The sequence below is a fragment of the Atractosteus spatula genome, chromosome 13, assembly GCF_055471065.1.
Source record: "Atractosteus spatula isolate fAtrSpa1 chromosome 13, fAtrSpa1.hap1, whole genome shotgun sequence".
Lineage (NCBI taxonomy): Eukaryota > Metazoa > Chordata > Actinopteri > Semionotiformes > Lepisosteidae > Atractosteus > Atractosteus spatula.
In genome coordinates this window covers 43,946,309-43,965,413 of record NC_142718.1, presented here as the reverse complement: position 1 = coordinate 43,965,413, position 19,105 = coordinate 43,946,309, and the positions used below count along the sequence as shown (strand labels likewise).

Here is a 19,105-nt window from a genome sequence, read left to right as displayed (position 1 = left end):
CAAAATACTAAGCCTGAATATATGAGTCCTGGATCCTCTCTTGAAAGTTTTACTATGAGCTGTAGTTTAGTATAAATACATCACTTCATTAATGGTCTATTAGTACACTATTCTAAAAGGAATACAAATAAAAGCAGATACTACAGAGTTGGAACTAAAAACCTTTAATGTTTGATCAAAATATAACTTCAGATGTTGTCTTTAGTCCTTCTATCATCGGTTTTAAGACATTTTACCGAAATGGGTTGGTTTTGTTGGAGGACATAAAAGTGTTTCCCGGATTCCTTTGTGAAGAAAATGGTGCAAAATACTCAGCAGCAAATGAGAAGATATCATTGGGTTTTCTCAGCAGTAAGAACTGAAGGAAGTCTGCCATTAGGACTTTGAGTTCAGGATGGTGTCTCACATATGAAGCATGACTTGCTTTTAATTCTTCCTGTAATGTAAAAAATACAAAGACTAAATAATTTCACATTCTGTTCTTAGCTAAAATTAGTAATAGCTAAAATTACTGAGGGGTTCTTTCACTGATGTGAGCATTGTATTTTGTCCTTTTTGTACCACATATACTTTATTTGATTTAACAAGTTATTTGTTGATGAGATTTAACAGACATGTATACTACAATGTATAACTAAGCTATTTATCATTAAATAGGATACGTGTTGATCATATAGAATACTGCAAACTAGCATTGCAAACTCCTGAATTAAACAGAAGAAACATACCAAGACAGTACTTTTTTTTACCTTCCTATCAAGAAACCTTGAGTACAGTTGCATGTCCTCTTCCCAGACCAATGGTTTCTTCTCAATTACAGTTTTAATCTCTTTCTCATCTGAAACAATGTACATAATAAACGGACACTTAATTCTGGATGCAACCATGTGCAAAGTTTAGGTAGAGTCAAACTTGCACTACAGAGCAAATAGAATTAATACACATGCCTTCTTAACAACCATCTTTTTTAAAAATAAAGTAACATTTCATTTACAAATTAAAATGAAAACAAACATGGTTAGAATTTTAAACATGCTAGGTATGTGTAGTGAATATTCATGTGAAGGATATCTTTAAAAGTATTTTTTTAAGTTACATTTTTAAAAAGCAAAATTACCTCTTTCTGTTTGTGCAGGCATTTGCATAAGCTTCATCATCACTGGAGATCCAACTTGTACTCTGCTTGATAAATGCCTGAAAGATATTGCAGTTCTTCAAAGTGCTTTTCTTACCAGTTAATAAAACAACACATATTTCTTTACATTTAGTGTGTCATCCATCACAATACAACCTAAATAAGTAAATATTACTATCATTTTGCTGAGGAAGAAGAAACACATGGCTGCTATAAAATCAAGCACAAACATTAAAGATTATCTTAAATTATCAGTGTGGCAATAATTCAAGATCATTTCAATGTCTTTGGGTCAGATTAGACAATGCAGAAAAAAGGGATAATATATAAAATGCTTTAATACCACCTCCAGGGTGTTAAAGGTTTAAATGTAAAAAGCAGTGAAAAGTAGGCTTACAGTAATTTCCTTATGCACTTTAAATGAATACAATTATTATATATTTTGGTATATTCATATTTTATTCTTATTTCAAGTCTTTCGTCCATCCATGTTCTAACCACTTCATCCAATTCATGTGCCTTGGGGGAGCTGGAGCCTATCCTGGCCAGCAATGGGCACAAGGCAGGGCACACACTGGACGGGACGCCAGTCCTTAGCAGGGCAAACAGACTAGAGGTGTGCTACCCAACCCGAGCCCGACGGGGCCTAACAAAATATCAGAACTACTGCCAAATGAGTCGGGGACAGCTTCGTTATGGAAGCAGTATGACCTCGTGGTAACAACAGATAAAAAGCTCACTGGTCACATACAGTGTAGGGCTTCCAATGCTATTTTGATTTATGATAGGCAAATGGTTTATTATCGTACTCTGCTGTGCTGTGCTCATGGGCCGCCGTGCCTTGCTGTGTAGGTAAGCTACTGTTTATTATCCCATATGGAAATAAAGTACAGCCTATTGCAGTATGATAATTATTGCCAGGTAGGATAATTCCACAAAATTATACAAAAAAAATTTGTGTGCTGGTGTGTTGGCTTGCATGACTTTATGATGAGGAAGGTAGCTGAAACCAGTAATGCCTGTGCACATATTTGCTTTGCTTATAGCGCTACGTTTTTTTGTAGGTCTATTACGGTTATCAGCCATTCCCCACTTTCAAAAGTATTACAGATTTATAAAATACCAGTTTTTCTTTGCGCACAGCATTTTCTATCAACTTCTATCAACTCAAGCGCACAGCAGCCAAGTAAAGCATTGTAAAACCGCATCTGTGAGAATCCTTCTCCATGTGTGCAGGTGTGTCTACTCGCTCTGAGAGGAAAAGAGAGGGACCGATCTCAGGTTCAGGTTTCAGATCTGGCAGTACCATTCGGGCTCGGTCGGGTCGGGTCTCAGGGTCTCGGGTACGAGCCAAGTTCGGGCTTCAATTTCATGCCCGTGCAGACCTCTAAAACAGACACACACTCACACCAGGGCCAGTTTTCCCAGAAGTCAATTAACTTACCAATATGTTTTTGAATTGTGGAAGTAGATCAGAGCACCTTGTTGAAACCCATGCAAACACTAAGAGAACAAACAGACAATGTGCAGACAGAAGCCCAGGTGTGGAATTGAACCCAGGGCCAATGCTAACTACTGCTCTGCCCTCAAGGCCTTCAATTAATTTTATATACTACACTGTAAATCATTTTCCACTTTCCTTGCCCTTCATTCATTTAGTATACTATATTGTGTGATTAAGTTCAAGTCAGGTCAAGTTCAAGAACTACAGTTCAGATTGTAGACTAGATTTGTAATGTTGTAGGAAAGCCCCTCTTACCCATCAGAGAGAAAGTAGCTGTGCCAGGTGGTAGGGATGTCATCTTCTGACTGAACTGTTCTTTCAATGCCAAACACCTCAGTCCCCTCCTTTTCAACGGTCTGGTTCTTGACCCCTAGCTCTTTCTGGGTCATAAAACAGTGCAGAAGAAAATGTGTCCAGTTCATCATCGTACAGAGATTCTGTTCTCATCATGCCTCACAATCAAATAAAGGATTGGTATGTTAAATTGTTTTTTTCACATCATTGAAATTATGCACTGCATGAAAATCATAAACTGAAAAGAGTGGACATTTTTGGAGCCTTTTGAGTCTTACATCTTTTAATTCAATTTAACAAGTTCTTGTCAGTGGTTCATCTTTCACCTTATTGACGTGCATGCTTAGCTTATTTTATTCCACACTGCCTTGCATAGGTTAGGGTCAATTTGAGTTTTTCCATTCCAGTTCCCTCTTTCAAACTAATTCCTGATTACATCCATGTTATTGATGTTGGGAATTGTAACTGAATGTCTGGAATTGCCCCTAACCATGTTGCCTGGCATTCATCCTCATTTCCTAATTGAACATTACAGTAATTTAAATTACCATTCAATATTTCCTGTAAAACAAGAATGAAAACTTACATAAACCGAAGTACAGATGTGAGTCTCTGCATCAAATGCAAGAAATATCATGCTCTCTGGAACATGCCTTCTCTTGGCAAGTACCCGCAAAATTAGAAGGTTAGAGGCCTCTGACACAAACCCCTCGAGAGAACTCAAGGGAACTCTGAAGGACTGCTTTTTCACATCCTAAACATAAACAAAAAACATCATAGAGGAAGAATACCAGGTGCCCATTTCAAAAAGCTGAGTGTACAGGTCTCTTGTTGGAAACTACCCACTGAGGCAGTGAGTGTACAAACGACGTCAGCATTTGTTCTCTTTATCTTTGGACTTTTTTCTTCTTTAAAGAAAATACTACTTAGATATCTTAAGTATTTTCATTTTTTTTTACTATATTAATCTTTTCCTTACAGTTCTTTGGACCATAATTTAAATCACTAAGACTGCACTACCCAATTAAATATTATCCATTACTGTTAGGTCACACTGACACCCACAAGTAATTACCTCTCTTTCAGTAATAATTTTGTTCACTACCAGATGATCATCCTGTCTGATGACGTGTGACTTTCTGTCCAAAGGATGATCCCGAAGCTGAATTGAGGGAGGATTAATAACCATTGAGTTTTCCATTTTACGTCTCAGTCATAATACAACAAATAATTGCAATGTATAATTACTTTTAAATATTTATAAAACTGAACAGTTCAGGGAACATTTTGTTTCAAAATGTTGCAATTATTTTACGTGAAAGATCGTGTGAAAATATATTTACAATGTGGGAACTAAAAGCCTTCTCAAGGTTATGCATTAACTTAAAACACTTAAGGTTTATCGTTAGACTCATTTACAATTTCACTGCATTGCAAAGCATTAGCAATTAAGGGATGTTTGACAGCGCCACCACTAGGTGGCGCAGACAGCCGCACTTTATTAAGTTATGTACAAGTAAGGCCTCTTCCGCTACAATTTGGACCCCAAACACGATCCATAAAAACAAGTAGCAGGGTTACATCCTGTTTTAGAAACGCATTGGTTCAGTATCAGTCACTTAATTGTATTTTTTGTATTGTAACACCTGACATTATGCCAGTTGATTTTAGAGCTGGAGTTGGTATTTATAAAATCAAAAGACATAAGAATTAAATACTGATTTAACAGTAATATTTATATATTGAATATATAAATAAAATAACCCCAACAGTTGAAAAGTTTGTTAACAGCGTGCCAAGACAGACGATGAATGTACTGTACTGTACTGTAGATACCTTGACGTATTCATGATGGTGCTGCTCCAATGTTTCAAGTCTCTCGGATACATAAGCTTATAACAAAAACAAGAAAACTGTCAGCAGATCTCATGTTCTTTGTACACAACATTTGTGCTTGATACATTTGCTTCCTAATGTTTATACCTAAAATATCCTCAAAGATTATTAAAAACCAAATACTTGCATCTCTTGGTTCATTAAGACTGAACTACAAATGATAAATAAATGCAACTTTTCCAAATTTTTTTTTTCAAATATCTGTAAGAACACAAGAATGGTTACAAACACAAGACAAGGAGGCTATTTGAATCCCAGCAGTTAATAGATCCCAGGATCTCATTCAGCAGATTCTTGAATGAAGCCAAAGCATTAGCTTCAACCACACTGCTCCACACTCCCACAACCCTATGGGTTAAGAAGTGCCTCCTTTTCTGGCTTTTAATGTACTTTCACATCATTTCCACTGTTGTCCTCTGGTTTGTGTTTGTTCATTCAGAAGAATTCCTCTGTATTTGCCATGTCAGTATTTAGAATACTTGTTTCAGGCCATCTTATAATCTTCTCTGCTCAAGACTGAAAAGGTCCAGTTCCTTCAGCCTACTAATGTGGGGGGATTGTGCGAAGTCCCAGAATGCATCTAGTAGCTGTTCTCTGAACAGATTCTTGAGCATCAATATCTTTGAAGTGGTGATGTAATCTGACTCATTAAATTCCAGATAGGATTTGATGTTAACCACAGTCCTCAGAGATCTTAATAATATTAACACAAAAAGCACACTTTGTACTATAGGTTAGTCTCTTGTACATCTTAGTGAAATTGCATAAAGCTCTAAGCTAGAAGAGTTAAAACTAAGGCATGAAGATTAAATTGTGACAATTCTGTGAAATTTATCTCTGGGTTTAACACAGTGCAGAAACGTAAGTATCAGCTGTACAGCATCAGGCGTGGTTAATCTTTTGATTAATGGATGCTGCTAGCTCACTTACCCATGACAGAAGTTCCACAAGGTATGTCATCAATGGAACCGTGGCTGTTAGCATGAATTAGGTAACACATCTCATTGTTATAGACAGCATTCTCAACAGTAACTGTGAACTCTCCAAGCTCCCTTCCAGTATCTGAAATGGTCACTAAGGAGTCAGCAAAAAGGCACTGCTGCAATTCCTGTCTCGCTGGGAAGAGATGTGTTTGCATTAGAGGTTTGCTTCTCTTTAGCAGTTTAGTTCCAAATCAATTTTTAATGACCTTCTCATGGACTTCCTTCTAGGTCTTTAAAAATACACTAAAAACAGGAAAGTGAAGTCTATTCGAAATTAAGTACTCACTATCATTTAAATGTCTTTATTTGTGTAAATGTCTTAGGACAGTTCTCTTTTATATTAAATAGAATTTAAACCAGTATCTGAATTGTTAAATTAACAGTGATTGCTTGGATTGCACAGCATAGTTTATGCAATAAGTTCTTGGACTATGGCATTACAGCTAACGTACTCACAGGCACAAGGCTGGAAAACTATTCTGCATGCAAGTGGCTCCTATCAAAACCAGATGGTTACATCAGCACTTTAGCAGTTATATTCCGAGTGCTACTTTTAACCTCCTTTGTCACCATCATAAGATGTGCCAAAGAACACATTCTCCTTACGTTAGTAACTGTAACACGTTATTGTATGTTTACATTTAAATGCATGATACAATAACAGCAGGAAAATAAATGACTGATAAAGCAAGATAACTTAGGAAAATGAACTCTTTGTTCAAGTAGAATGAGCTTACATTTTTAGTTGCTAAACTTGATCGAACATAAAAGTACATTAGATCTGTAAAAACTGTTAGATCCTGAACAAGTCTTTTGAATGGTAGCTTACCAACGGTGGACATGAACTCAACAGCATCTGTGCTAGCTTTTGCCTCCGAGTGGTCCTTAAATTCGGCCATGAATAACTCTCCAGGACTTCAAACTGCTCCAAGTTCATTCGTAGGATATACGCGAGTGTTAACAGATGGAGAGAACACAGCTATGAAAACTTCAGAGATCTCTTACAGAAATACAGCTAAACCCACGTTTTGAAACAAGCGGGTGTACATGTAAAAACGGCACGGGAATCAGGAGCCCACGGGAACAATTTAAATCGCACATTTTATCGAGAACGCGATCAGATAGTTTTGGTGGCTCTTGGTGTTTTAGCAAGTACAACATGGAAATTACATCAAAAAGAGGAGTCTCTTCATTCACATATTGACGTAGACAAATTATTTAAAAAGGCCAAAGGCTAAACAAACACTATACAGCAAAGTAAAAATACGGCTTGCTGATGTATTTTCTACTTTAATCGTCTTGTGGGCGTAGCTACAGTCCCCGGCGAGAAGTACTAAAGACCCAAGTTGCCCAAAACCGAAATAAAACGTACAAGTACTAACCTCCGCCCGCCTCTAACCTCATGCACCAAAGTCGTTCATTCTTTCGCAATTATGACAACTGTGAAATAAAGGTTTACCTTCCCGCAGAAGGATTTTGTCTGGCCTGACAGAAGGTTTTCTCAACACGATGTAGGACCTTTCCGCAATTCCTCGGTGTTGTTGCCACGGTAACGACGCTACAACCGGAGGCGGTACCGCAGGGAGAGGATTTACCGTATATTTATTGTACGTGCGCACATAAAAAGGGGGCAGTATTTATGACGGTGTATTTTCCAGTTTCCAGTAGCTCTGAAATGTTACATGCTCACTCTGCAAATATTCCACACAACCAGTGTCTCACTTCTTCAGCTTGCACAGAGCTTCACCAAATTTAGAATCAATGCTTTCACATACACAGACCAAGCTATACAACTCTTGCAGGGAAACACTGACACTGCTGATACACACAGGAAACCCATCTCACTGATAGTAAAAGTAAATATGAAATTCACAGAGACACCAATACAAAAGATCTGAAAAACATCTCAGATGAGCACAATTTTATTGTCAAACCCATGTTATTCTGTTGTATTTCTACTACCTGAAATAATGGACATCCAAAGATCAAGTTACTGTTATTTTCAAAGGAATAAAAAAGAGAAAGGCTCTGCATCCAAACCTTCACCACATTAAAATTAGTTAAAATTAATCATGCAAACTGTTTTGGGGAACAGGGACATCAATTAAATTATTAACTTTATTAGAAATGTCCATAAAATGTTCGAAGTGCTAACTAAAGGTTACCAAACACTGCCAGGTTTACTGAACGTTGCTGAACAACATAAGATTATATTTCAAACATTAAGTGCTCCTTTCTAAAGATGGCAAACCTATTGAAAATATATTAAACTCAAATGTACCAGAATTTGCAGGAGAGACAAGCTCTGCATTCACGACAAGAGTTCATGGACCCATGCCAGAATGGTCATCATTTAATAATCATTAGTAAATTCCTCCGCTCGATTGACTTAGAAGTATGACTATTACAGCTTGTTAGCCATTAACATTCAACTTCTGAAGTCAATAGTTACGAGTGAATCTGTGCATATTTATGTACCATACACTCAAACCAGTACACCAGATTGCCAACAGTGGAAATTAATTAGGAATTGATTCTCCACTCCAAGTAACATAAGGAATGTGTTTTAAAAACTTGCATGAATATTAAACACCATTTATTTACTTATGAAACTATCAACAGTGCATATAAAGTATTTATTCAACAGTTCAATGAGCTGAAGCACATTAAAGAAATTTCCTTCCTGAATGAAATTCAGCAGCAGCTGCCACATCACTGTGCACTGTATCTCCAGTGTTTGCTGTTCAATAGCTGCATGTTCTCAGCTCCACAAATCACTTCATGCAGTAGCCTGTTCATCATGAAGGCTTCCTCTATCTTCAAGCAAAGTCAATTATGAAACTCAGCAGCAGGGGAGCAGAACGTGCAGCACTGGTCTCTCAAGCAAACAGTACCTCTGTCTTTTATGTCATTTCAAGTTTCTAATTTTGCTCATGGAAGTTAAACAGCATTCCACAGGAATCACCCAAACTCACACAACTTCCACTGAGAGGAATCCCAACATGCACCCATTATTCGGAACTGGGAAAACAAACAGCTGCATGTTGGAGATGTGTTTTTTTCCTTTTGGAAACAGTATTTCCAGGCGGTGGGGACACTATCTGCCTTTGTAAACGTCCTTGCGCCGGCGCAGCTCCTCCAGCACCCGGGCCCTGAAGCACGCCCAGTCCTCCTCCAGCTCCTGCTGCAGGCCCAGAGCCTGGTGCAGCTCTGGGCTGTGGCTGCGCAGGAAAGGGTTGTATTCCTTCTCCTCTCTCATCGTGGACGGGCACTAGAATAGCAACAGACATCAGACAGACTGGCCCTGCTGTTGTGCGTTTTGTTCACATTACAAAAACAAAACCACATTACACTTCATGCACAATAGAACAGTAATGAAAGACAAACCCCACATCAAAAACGTATATTAACATCCTTATTATTAGTGATTTCATGTTGTCAGGAAGTGTCATTAATTGCATCAGTCATTTCAGCATTATTGTAAATGGACAAATAAGCATTACATCTCAATCCCATCTTTAAAAAAAGTTCAGACACTCCAAAACTTAACAAACCTTATTGTCATAGGATGTTTTCATCCATATTAAAAGCTCCAAACATGGCTGAACTGCAATACATAGTAGGCCTTGAATTTATTCTCAGACTTTAAAGGTCTGTTAGTACAAAACTGCTTCAAATGTAGTGGGCAGCTTTTTCCTTTTAAAGTGCCTTGGATTGTTGGTTGAGTGATAATATGCTGCAAGAACTTACTTCAGTTCAGTACAAAGATGCCATGTGCATAAGTACATCTTACAAGGAGTCACGGCTCACCTTCTATTTCATGGGAAACACCTTCCCACAAGATAATTATTTAATCACACCGTCTCATAGATCCCTACCCACCTTTCTACAGCTGGAATCCACTTAAAGCAACCATTCCCTCCTTTATGAATTCTACATTGATATGTAGAGTATCTCAGAATGAATAAACATTGCTGCACAACCACAGAAAAAGTCTGACGTGCCACACACCAACACATCCACACCTGTAGGCAGAGGCTGTCATATGGAAGATACATGTGCTCCGGAGACCGTCAGAAAGGGACAGATCGCGGAGAGAATACAGCAGTCTGTAATCTAATAGCATTGAAAAGTCAATCGAACAAATGTTGACAGCTCACCGTACACATTTTCTGCCCTCTTTGCTGTAAGACCCAAAGAAATTTGTTTTCCCTAGCAGCATTGCTTGGCTCAACCTCAGCAGCAAACATAAGGTTATCTTCAGCATACTCATGACCTGGAGCGAGAGGATTAAAGTGTTGTCATATCTCAAGGAAAACGTTACACACAGAAATGTCATATTTTAAAAACACCTTTAATGACACGGCATATATAATTCAATTTCACCAATATGTAATTACCACAAATAGAGAAGCTGTACTGTGCTTAATTTAGAAAATCCCATACATAAATACAATGTTAAAGTGTTTGGCAATGTGATGACTAGCCCAGGCTTTCCATTTAATTGCACTGTCTGCATGACCTACTCAAGACCCAAGACGTTCCATACAGAAAAGAGCTGTACGACCCTTCAGCCACTATAGCACAATCTCCCTTGGAAATACCAATTATGATATTTCATTAGAAACAAGAAACTGGATTTTTTACCACTCAACTATTAATTAATGTAAAAAATAATTTTAAGAAGGTACAGAAATTTTAGGTGGTAATGTACAGCAAACGTTTTTTTTCCTTAGGTTCCTAAGCTTAACCTTATACAACTCTCATATGTGAACTATAGTTGTGATTTAATGTTACAAAACGTTATTAAAATCAGTTTTAAATAAGGAGCTTTTCTGCTGTGTTACATTTAATTCTGTCATACCTGGCCACAACAGGGTGTCATCACTCAAGGAGCCAACCACATCCAGTGAGGAGAGCATAGTAGAGGCACTGCCTTCAAAGATTCTTCCTGCGCAATATAGAACAACTAGTAAAGACCTTCTCACACAAATCAGCTTTTATCCTACAACACAAACTCAATGACATCCACACTGTTACAGTCATCATCACCTTAAGTTGCTTTACAGCTGAGCTGTTACCTTGACCTTCATTAAATTTCCACTGTAACCTACAGGTAGATATCATTTCTACCGTTCAGAAAGCAACACAGAAGTAACTTTATCTAGAAACAAAAATCCTGCAAAAGAGCTGCGCATAACCCTCATCAGAAGCTTTTACCTGTAAAAAGCTTGTAAAAGCAGCAGTTATGTAGTATATCATGGAAAAAGCAGAGCTAAAATGCTTCACATTTTACTTCACAATTAAAGAGAATACCAGTTACTCATCTAAACTAGTGTAGAAAAGCAGCAGTGATAACAGACAGTCAGAATCACAGTGTGACTGAACTGGGAAAAAACGAATCAGGACTCCTGCCTCGCCAGGTAGTGTGACAAAGGTGTGAGGCACAAAATAATAATAATAATAATAATAATAATAATTGCTTACAGTTATATAGCACTTTTCTGGACACTCCACTCAAAGCGCTTTACAGGTAATTGGGACTCCCGTCACTATACTGGGGCATTAGGACCCACATGGACTGCAGGGTTAGCGCCCCACTAACACCTCTTCCAGCAGCAACCTTAGTTTTCCCCAGGAGGCCTCCCATCCAGGTACTGACCAGGCTCACACCTGCTTAGCTTCAGTGGGTTGCCAGCTGTGAGCTGCAGAGTGATATGGCTGCTGGCTGCTGGCTGCTGGCAAAAGGATGTGAACACCTGAGGCATGCCAGCCCGCTACAACTGAACACTCACCACAGCCAGAAAGGAACACCAGGTCTCCAGAGAAGAGACTCGACGGGCCATCAATGGACTTCCCATCTAGAAGATAGATCATGTGGCCAACAGTGTGCCCTGGCGTGAAGAAAGCTCTGAAGTGCATCCGGCCCACATCTATTGAATCCCTGTCTGACAGAGGGCTGCAATTACACAAAAAACAAGGCACACGTGTCATGCGCCGGGCCATGTGACTCCCACGCCAACAGTCTTCTGCTTTGGCAAGCACAAGGCAGAGCTCAACTGAGGCACTGACTGTGCTCATAATAGCTGATATCACAGAAAAAAATAAATTCATCAAAGCATGCACAAGCGCTGCACACACAATAGAACTGAAGAGTACAACACTGAGCACTTCATGGGGCATGTGTAATGAGAATATTCTGGTTAGATAAAGCCAAATTATCATGATTATATAGAAATCAATGACATTATTCAAATACTTGTCATCAAACAATTAATGAAGGCACAAACTAGGTGGCCGCAACAGTAAGACCTAGACAAAAAGAGCCAGTAACAAGACCCTTAACAAGAGCCAGCAGCATCTGTTTTATTAGAAGACAGCCAAAAGAATCCGAGACAAGATACTGCTACAGTATGGTAATTTTTACAAAAAATAAAAAATACTACTTTTCATAAAAATATGGGTGTTAACTGTGTCTTGTTGCTACTTTGCACGATTTAAAAAATGTAAGTATGAAAAAATAATGAAGCATCTTCTAAAAAAAACATTTACAATTAGTAACAATCATTAAAAAGCGATTAAGTACACATTAAGATCTGACTGTAGGTTTGTAAACTGGAATTACAAAAGAGCACAAATCCTAAACCATTGGTATGAACAGATATTTAAACTCTATTTGATGATAAACGATGTATGAGGTCCAAAGTGCCCATATAAACCTTTTATAAATATAGTTAGGAACAATCTTTCTTTGTAGCAAACTCAGAAGACCTTTTCAGATATTATATGTTCTCAAAGGTACGTTCATGCTATATAAAAAAATGTTGCACTAACAGCAAAACAAGTAAAACAAACTATAAAAAGTTTGGAGATACAATTCAACCACAAAGGCAAATAATGACAGAATGAGGAAAAAATGCAATTGTGAGATATCAAATAAGATGATGTCACAGTCTGGGTTAAAAAGTCAGAACTCTCCGTACTGTTCATACAGCGAATACCAAGTCCTACAGTTCTCTAAACAGGAAATAGCTGATGTTCAGTTTGGGAGTTTAAGGAAGTGAAAACAAACACAGCAAACTAATTTTCTCTCAAACAATAGCTGACATTTTTGAGACAGAGCTCAGAAATCATTTTAAATTCAATCCACACATAAGTGTATCTGAGCTTGTGAAAAAAAAACCATTAATGGATTAAGGAAACAAGCTCACAAAAAAAGCAATGTAGTTTTAAAAAGTCTTGAGGGAATGCAATACGTCAGGTTTTCATGTGCATGTGATCTCAAACTTACTTGGTGAGGCCTGGAATGTTGTCCATCGTACTCCCATACACTCGACAGGAGCTGTGAAGTCTTCTCAGGCCTTTATTGCCTCCGCTGTGGTCCCTGGGGATTGCAAAGTACTGGCTACAGAACTACAAGCTGAAGCACATACGCCTCCCTGCCTTTTAAACACATGCACATAAAAGTTACACTTATATAGAGAAAGACAGCTGTATTTATCTAACAAAGACCTTCTGCCCAATCTTTTTTTAACTATCAACTAAAAGACCGTAACTCTTACTTACTGAATATTTTTCCCCAAACAAAAGCTCTATTTTCTTTATAAAACACTGACAAGGACATTGTTGTGTGTGAGTCAGCAAAGAAAAATCAAAGTCTCCTTTGTTTGCAGACAGTGAGGAAAAATGCACTGGCTTGCTTGTAGTGAAAAATGAAAGTTGTGTTTAGATGAGGAGACTAACATGCTGTAGCTGAGAGATACAGTGCTTTTTGAAAATATTTAGACCCTTGTACAGTTTTCATATTTCGTTGCTTTAAAGCTTGAAGTGAAGCACTTTGAATTTTAAAATGTAATATTTGTTATATGTTTAACCAAATCCACAAACTCAAATAAAGCAATAGACAAAAAGAAAGCAACAAATTAATAATATGAAGGAAAATGGAAAAGAAGTCATCACTGCATAAGTATTCATAGCCTATGCTGTGGAAAATCTAAGTTAATTAAAAGAGTGGCCTCTGTCTCTGTGCAACATAGTGGTTCACATAATTCAGTGAGTTTCAAGCAAACACTCAACCATGAGATCTTAACAACTCAGGTAAAGGATCTTTACAGCTCAGGTAAAAAAACTGCATAAAGATACATATCAGGAGGTTCACATCATTCTCAAAGAGATATTAAGGGTTAAGTCGATAATTAAAATGTAGAAGGCACATAGGCACTGCATAGATCACACTGTTCCTCAAAACTGAACAGATGGACAAGGAGGAAACTGGTTAGGGATGCCTCTGTGAGGACAACGTTGACTTTGAAAGAATTACAAAGTTAAGTGGCTTAGACGGAAGAAAATGTCCAAGGCTCAACAATTTCCCAGTTACTCCTCAAAGGGACATGTATGGAACTAAAAATAACATAATAAACTAAACTAGAAGCAAACTTAATATAATCATGGGCTAAACTAAACCTCCATGGAACAAAGAACCTGATTTATTCTGCATAAATGTGGCAAAGGTTTTTGTGGTCAAACAAGACAAACTTGGAAATGTTTGGTATAATGGCAAAACATTACATCAAAAACAGTATAGTACATCACTCAATCAGTGCCATCCTTGCTGTCAAGCATGATGGGGACTGCATTATGTTATAGTTTAGCTTCTCATCAGCAGGGACTTGAAAACTTGTGAAGACTGATGGAAAACATAAATGGAACAATGTGCTTGCAGATCTTAGAGAAAAACTTGCTTTAGACCTAAAAGTGGGACACAAATTCACCTTTCAGCAGGACACTGATCCAAAGCACAAGGTCATAGCTATGTTGTAGGGTCTTAAGATTAAGCATGTGAACATATTTGAGTGAAAGTCCTGACTTCAATCCTATTGAGAATCTACTGTGCACAAACAATCCCCAAGCAACATGAGAGGGCTTGATTGAATCTCACAAGAAGAATGGACAAAGTTTGTACCAAGCCAGTGTGCAAAGCATATAGGCTACAATCCTATTAGGCTTGCAGCTGTCATTGCTGCCAAAGGCTCATCCACCAAATAGAGCTCGCAGACCTGAATACTTACACAATCGACATATTTCTAGTTTTCTTTTTAGTTTTTGCCGATATTTACTGTAACACTTATATGTTACACTTAGAAATCTGCAGTGTGAGCTTCCAGGTTTGAATAAAATATCAAGCTTAAAAAATGCATGTACCGCTTTATAATTGAACATAATTGGACACCTTTTTCCCGACCCATCAGATGCAGCTTCTCTAGGAAAATAATCCATGCTGCTCAGATGAAAACAAGACCCAGGGCACAAGCCATTGAACTATCAGTGGTGCAGCTCAAGCATTTAGGTGTTGGTGCCATGTTTCTGGGCAGACAACATAAATCAAGTGTAGTTCTAACACAGCCCATGCTAGAAGTTACAGTCATACTGATTTAAAAAGGCTGTTATTTAATAAAGAGATGTAAACCAAAACCAGGCCTCTCCTCACCAGTGCTTGTGTGTACACAGAATAGCTTCTAATGTCACTCCTTCATCTTCAAGGCATGCCTAAATTGGAAAACAAGAGATTTCATATTCAGGACTTTTCTTACATTACTGTTTAGATAAACTGCTGTCTATTTCCTGCTAATACCCTGCCTACTGTATGTGGTCTTGTGCTGACTAGAACTGTACTGACCTTGGGCTGACTAAAGCCGAGCAGATGATTATTCACAACTCAAAATATAGAACACAAGTCATCTGTTAACAAATTTAAAAAAAAATCTTCAAATCATGAAGTGAACAAGATAGTTTTGGTTTTGGTTGTTTTGACCTGCAAACATCTCATGACAGATGTAAAGAGAGACGAAAAAATGTTTATATAACAAACATTTAGGGTGAATACTTTGTGTATAAAATCAGTCTTCAGAAAAAGCATGTAACAAATTAAAAAACATGTTTAAGGAACCATATTTTTAGACAGATTACTAAATTATTCTTAAATGTAACATGTACATGCTATACATTTATTACCATCTGGTCAAGATGTGTCGACCACATGGTCTGGTATCTAACTGCAAATGCAGCCAAAGTCCAGCCTTCGCAAAATATCCATTCCTAATTAAATAACTTTATTGCCATATGTAACCGGTACATGTACTGGTACAATGGAATTCTTACTAGTTAAATAACTAACTCAATTTGACCACACAGCTGCAACAAGACAGATTTGTCTTACTGAAATTCAGTGACAGGTGATATTTCACCTGTATTTCTGTGACGGCAGAAATGAGAAGCTCTAAGTATGTTAATGCATCAAACCCATTTAGAAGTATTTATTAATAGGGTACAAGTAAGCAATGCTAACTCGTGTGTCACTTACCTGGACAGTCTGTGGGTCAGCAGGATCCACAAGCACAGCTGCATTTGATGTTTTGTCAATCACCAGGTAACTATAGTTATCTGACAGTATAGGAATTGGCACAATCTTAATACCTAAACATAAAACAAGAATCACCGAAGGAGATTAAAAATGATGAATGCAACATTTTCCACATTTTAACTTTGTATAACATGAAAGGTCTTGAGGGGGAAAAAATCCAGATGTTAAAAGATTTCAAAACCACACTTACAAAATACTAGTTGCTGAGGAAGCGCCCTTTTCCAGGGCAATGCATAACAACTCTTTGGATTAAAAGATATTAAGGTCTATCCGCTAATTTTTTAGTCCAGATTATTTAACATACAAAATTATTTAGGATAAATTACTTTTTCTTACTCTGATTATTTTTGATTACCCTGGAACAATATTCCAATTCTCATAGCTTTCATAGCAGGCTAACGAAATCATGACTTTACAGAAAAATCAAGTTCTTCAATGGCAACAAGCCACCGATATTTCAGTAATGTAATTGCTACTGTACCCTTGTGCTTGAGTGGCTTTAGGTATTGTTTTAACTTGCATCTGTTTGTTCAATAATCTAAACAAAGTATGTTCGCACGTGGACACGGTTTTAAACTCTAGAACACGCACCGTTGATATCCATTGGCTGGACAGAGGAGTGACCAGTGGGAAATTTCTCTCTAGCTTTTCTCAGTTGCCTCTTGTAGAACATATACCCCAGTTTAGTCCGTGTGTACAGCGTGTACCTGGAATGTAAACATTGCTGTAGTACACACAGATAGATCCGACGAACTACTGCTTTGCAGTTTAAGGGGACTTAACATGCAACATGGCCACCTCACAACAGAAAATATTCATTTTGAAATCTGCGACATAGGCTTCAGCAAAACAAAACTTTTTTAATTAAACCATAAAGTCACTGAAACCACTAGCATGTCCAATATTACTCTCCTGCTTCTCTTGCCGTTACCACAGGGTACTGACATATGCATAATTTTCATACTGTCACAACGGGACTGACACACAGTAATGATCCGCCTCTACTGTGATTATTACGGTGTAGACACCAATATATAGGTTCGTCTCAATGAATATATATGTAGGTCTGTATATACGCCTGCAAAAACATGATTTCATTAAATGAAAACACACGTACAGCACAGACGTGGTTCCTGTGGCTGAGGCCAGGGTACCTGATTAGCAGTAAAGGTGCTGTCAGCTGCACAAACAGTACAGTCACTCCCACTGTTGGGAACCTGGCCTCCTTCGCCTGGTCAGCAAAAAACACAAAATGCCGCCACTTACGCGATCCGGAAGAGTGGTTTTTCCGTTCGAGCCATTATCCTCATAAATAAATTCTTGGTGCAGAAGCTCCTCCTCACCCCTCGGTACCGGAGACAGATACAAAACAGCCCCGATGCCGCGGCCGCCAGGAACAGCGGAGTGAACCAGTCCGGAAGCGCCATAGCTGTGGGCGCGGACGAGTGACGTCGGGGTCTCGGTTTGGGCGGGGCGGTGTGCGAGAGTTTGATCATTTATTAATTAGCCCTGGCAGCAGTGAATTGGACTGGTGTTGTTAAGGATAGAAAATATGTTTAATTAAGTTATTATATACTCGCAGTCCTGGTACAGTGCGTGCCTATACCGAGTAGTAACCATTGAAGTTTTACCAACTTTAATTTTTCTTTTTAATCGAGCTTTAATCGAGCATTACTAACCTTAGTATGCGCGAAGATTAAAGCATACTAAGATCATGACATGTTTCTTAAGCACAATTTTGTGTAACTTAACCTTGAACGTCTCTTCTAAAGCTGCAATATTGATACATGGTTGTAGTTAATCAAGACTAGTAATGTTGACACCACCACCAGTGTGCAGCTCCACCTGGATGATGCGACGGCAGCCATAGTGCGCCAGTACATTCACCACACACCATCTCTCAGTGGGAAGGAGAGCAGAGTGATATAGCCAGTTCAGAGATAGGTATTATTAGGAGGTCATGACTGGTGAAGATTAGTGGGAAACTTGGCCAGGACACCAGGGTAACACCTCAATTTCTATCGAGAAGCGATAGATCTACTGACCAGGCTCACACCTGCAGTGGGCTGCCAGCTGTGAGCTGCAGGGTGATATAGATGATGAAAAAAGCTACCCTGAAAAGTAATTTAAAAAAAGTAATGAAAAGTGCACTGACACCCATTGAGATTGAGAGTGGACTGTCAGTCTCCTGCTCATCTGTAAGGGGTTCAGCTCCAGGTTGCTTTAATTGGGGACAGCCTTCTTGTGTGCAGCGCTCTGTCTGTGGAGATCACTGACCCAATCCATTAGAGGCTCTCTAATGATGACTTCTTCAGCCTTGCTTAAATTCTAGTTTTTATTCTGAGTTTTTAAATCTAGCCTTTAATGTATTATTTGGCCTCATCGTGATCATGGGATCCAGGAACTCATTCAAAATCAGTAGAAACAGGAGGACAAGCGAAAATGAACTGAGGCCGAAAACAGGAGAAATGTCACAGAGAATTGCATGTGGCTGAAACTGACTCCATGGGATTCCTTAAGAAAATGGTTAACACAAGTCCAGGTCTTGATCTAGTGTATAGTATACAACAACCAAACGAACAAGATGTCTGTAGCCTATTTTTTATGCTCTAAAAACTGATCACAAAAAATCTGGAGTGTGATGCCACCTGGCGGAATCAGAGGACAGTTCAGAGAGCTGTGAAACATGTTTTGAGCTCGCTCACGTGCTTTTGAAATCCGATACGACGTGCAGCTTTTCGGGTCTCTATAGAACTCGTTTTGGGCTCTTTAACGAAATTACATTTTATTGTTTGTGTTTTGAACTAAATTCCATATCGATAAATGAGGCGTTCATGCGCACTATCTGCTTGGCACATATACTTCATTCAATA

The 19,105-nt window shown here is 38.4% G+C and overlaps 2 protein-coding genes across 2 annotated transcripts; both read right to left on the bottom strand.

Annotated features, from left to right (window-relative positions):
• Positions 1-153: 153 nt before the first annotated feature.
• catip (ciliogenesis associated TTC17 interacting protein) lies at positions 154-6,711 on the bottom strand. The gene is made up of 9 exons (XM_088930075.1): positions 6,642-6,711; positions 5,760-5,945; positions 4,770-4,825; positions 4,009-4,095; positions 3,520-3,687; positions 2,895-3,019; positions 1,118-1,194; positions 750-838; positions 154-436 (listed from the first exon to the last, which is right to left on the bottom strand). Exons 1-9 carry the CDS (start codon positions 6,709-6,711, stop codon positions 233-235), a joined length of 1,062 nt encoding a protein of 353 aa, XP_088786201.1. The 3' UTR covers positions 154-232.
• Positions 6,712-7,718: 1,007 nt separating this feature from the next.
• Positions 7,719-17,665, bottom strand: pnkd (PNKD metallo-beta-lactamase domain containing). The gene is made up of 9 exons (XM_088930074.1): positions 17,499-17,665; positions 16,824-16,939; positions 16,173-16,285; positions 15,300-15,358; positions 13,104-13,196; positions 11,608-11,771; positions 10,677-10,763; positions 9,973-10,088; positions 7,719-9,083 (listed from the first exon to the last, which is right to left on the bottom strand). Exons 1-9 carry the CDS (start codon positions 17,657-17,659, stop codon positions 8,910-8,912), a joined length of 1,083 nt encoding a protein of 360 aa, XP_088786200.1. The 5' UTR covers positions 17,660-17,665; the 3' UTR covers positions 7,719-8,909.
• Between the last annotated feature and the right edge of the window lie 1,440 nt (positions 17,666-19,105).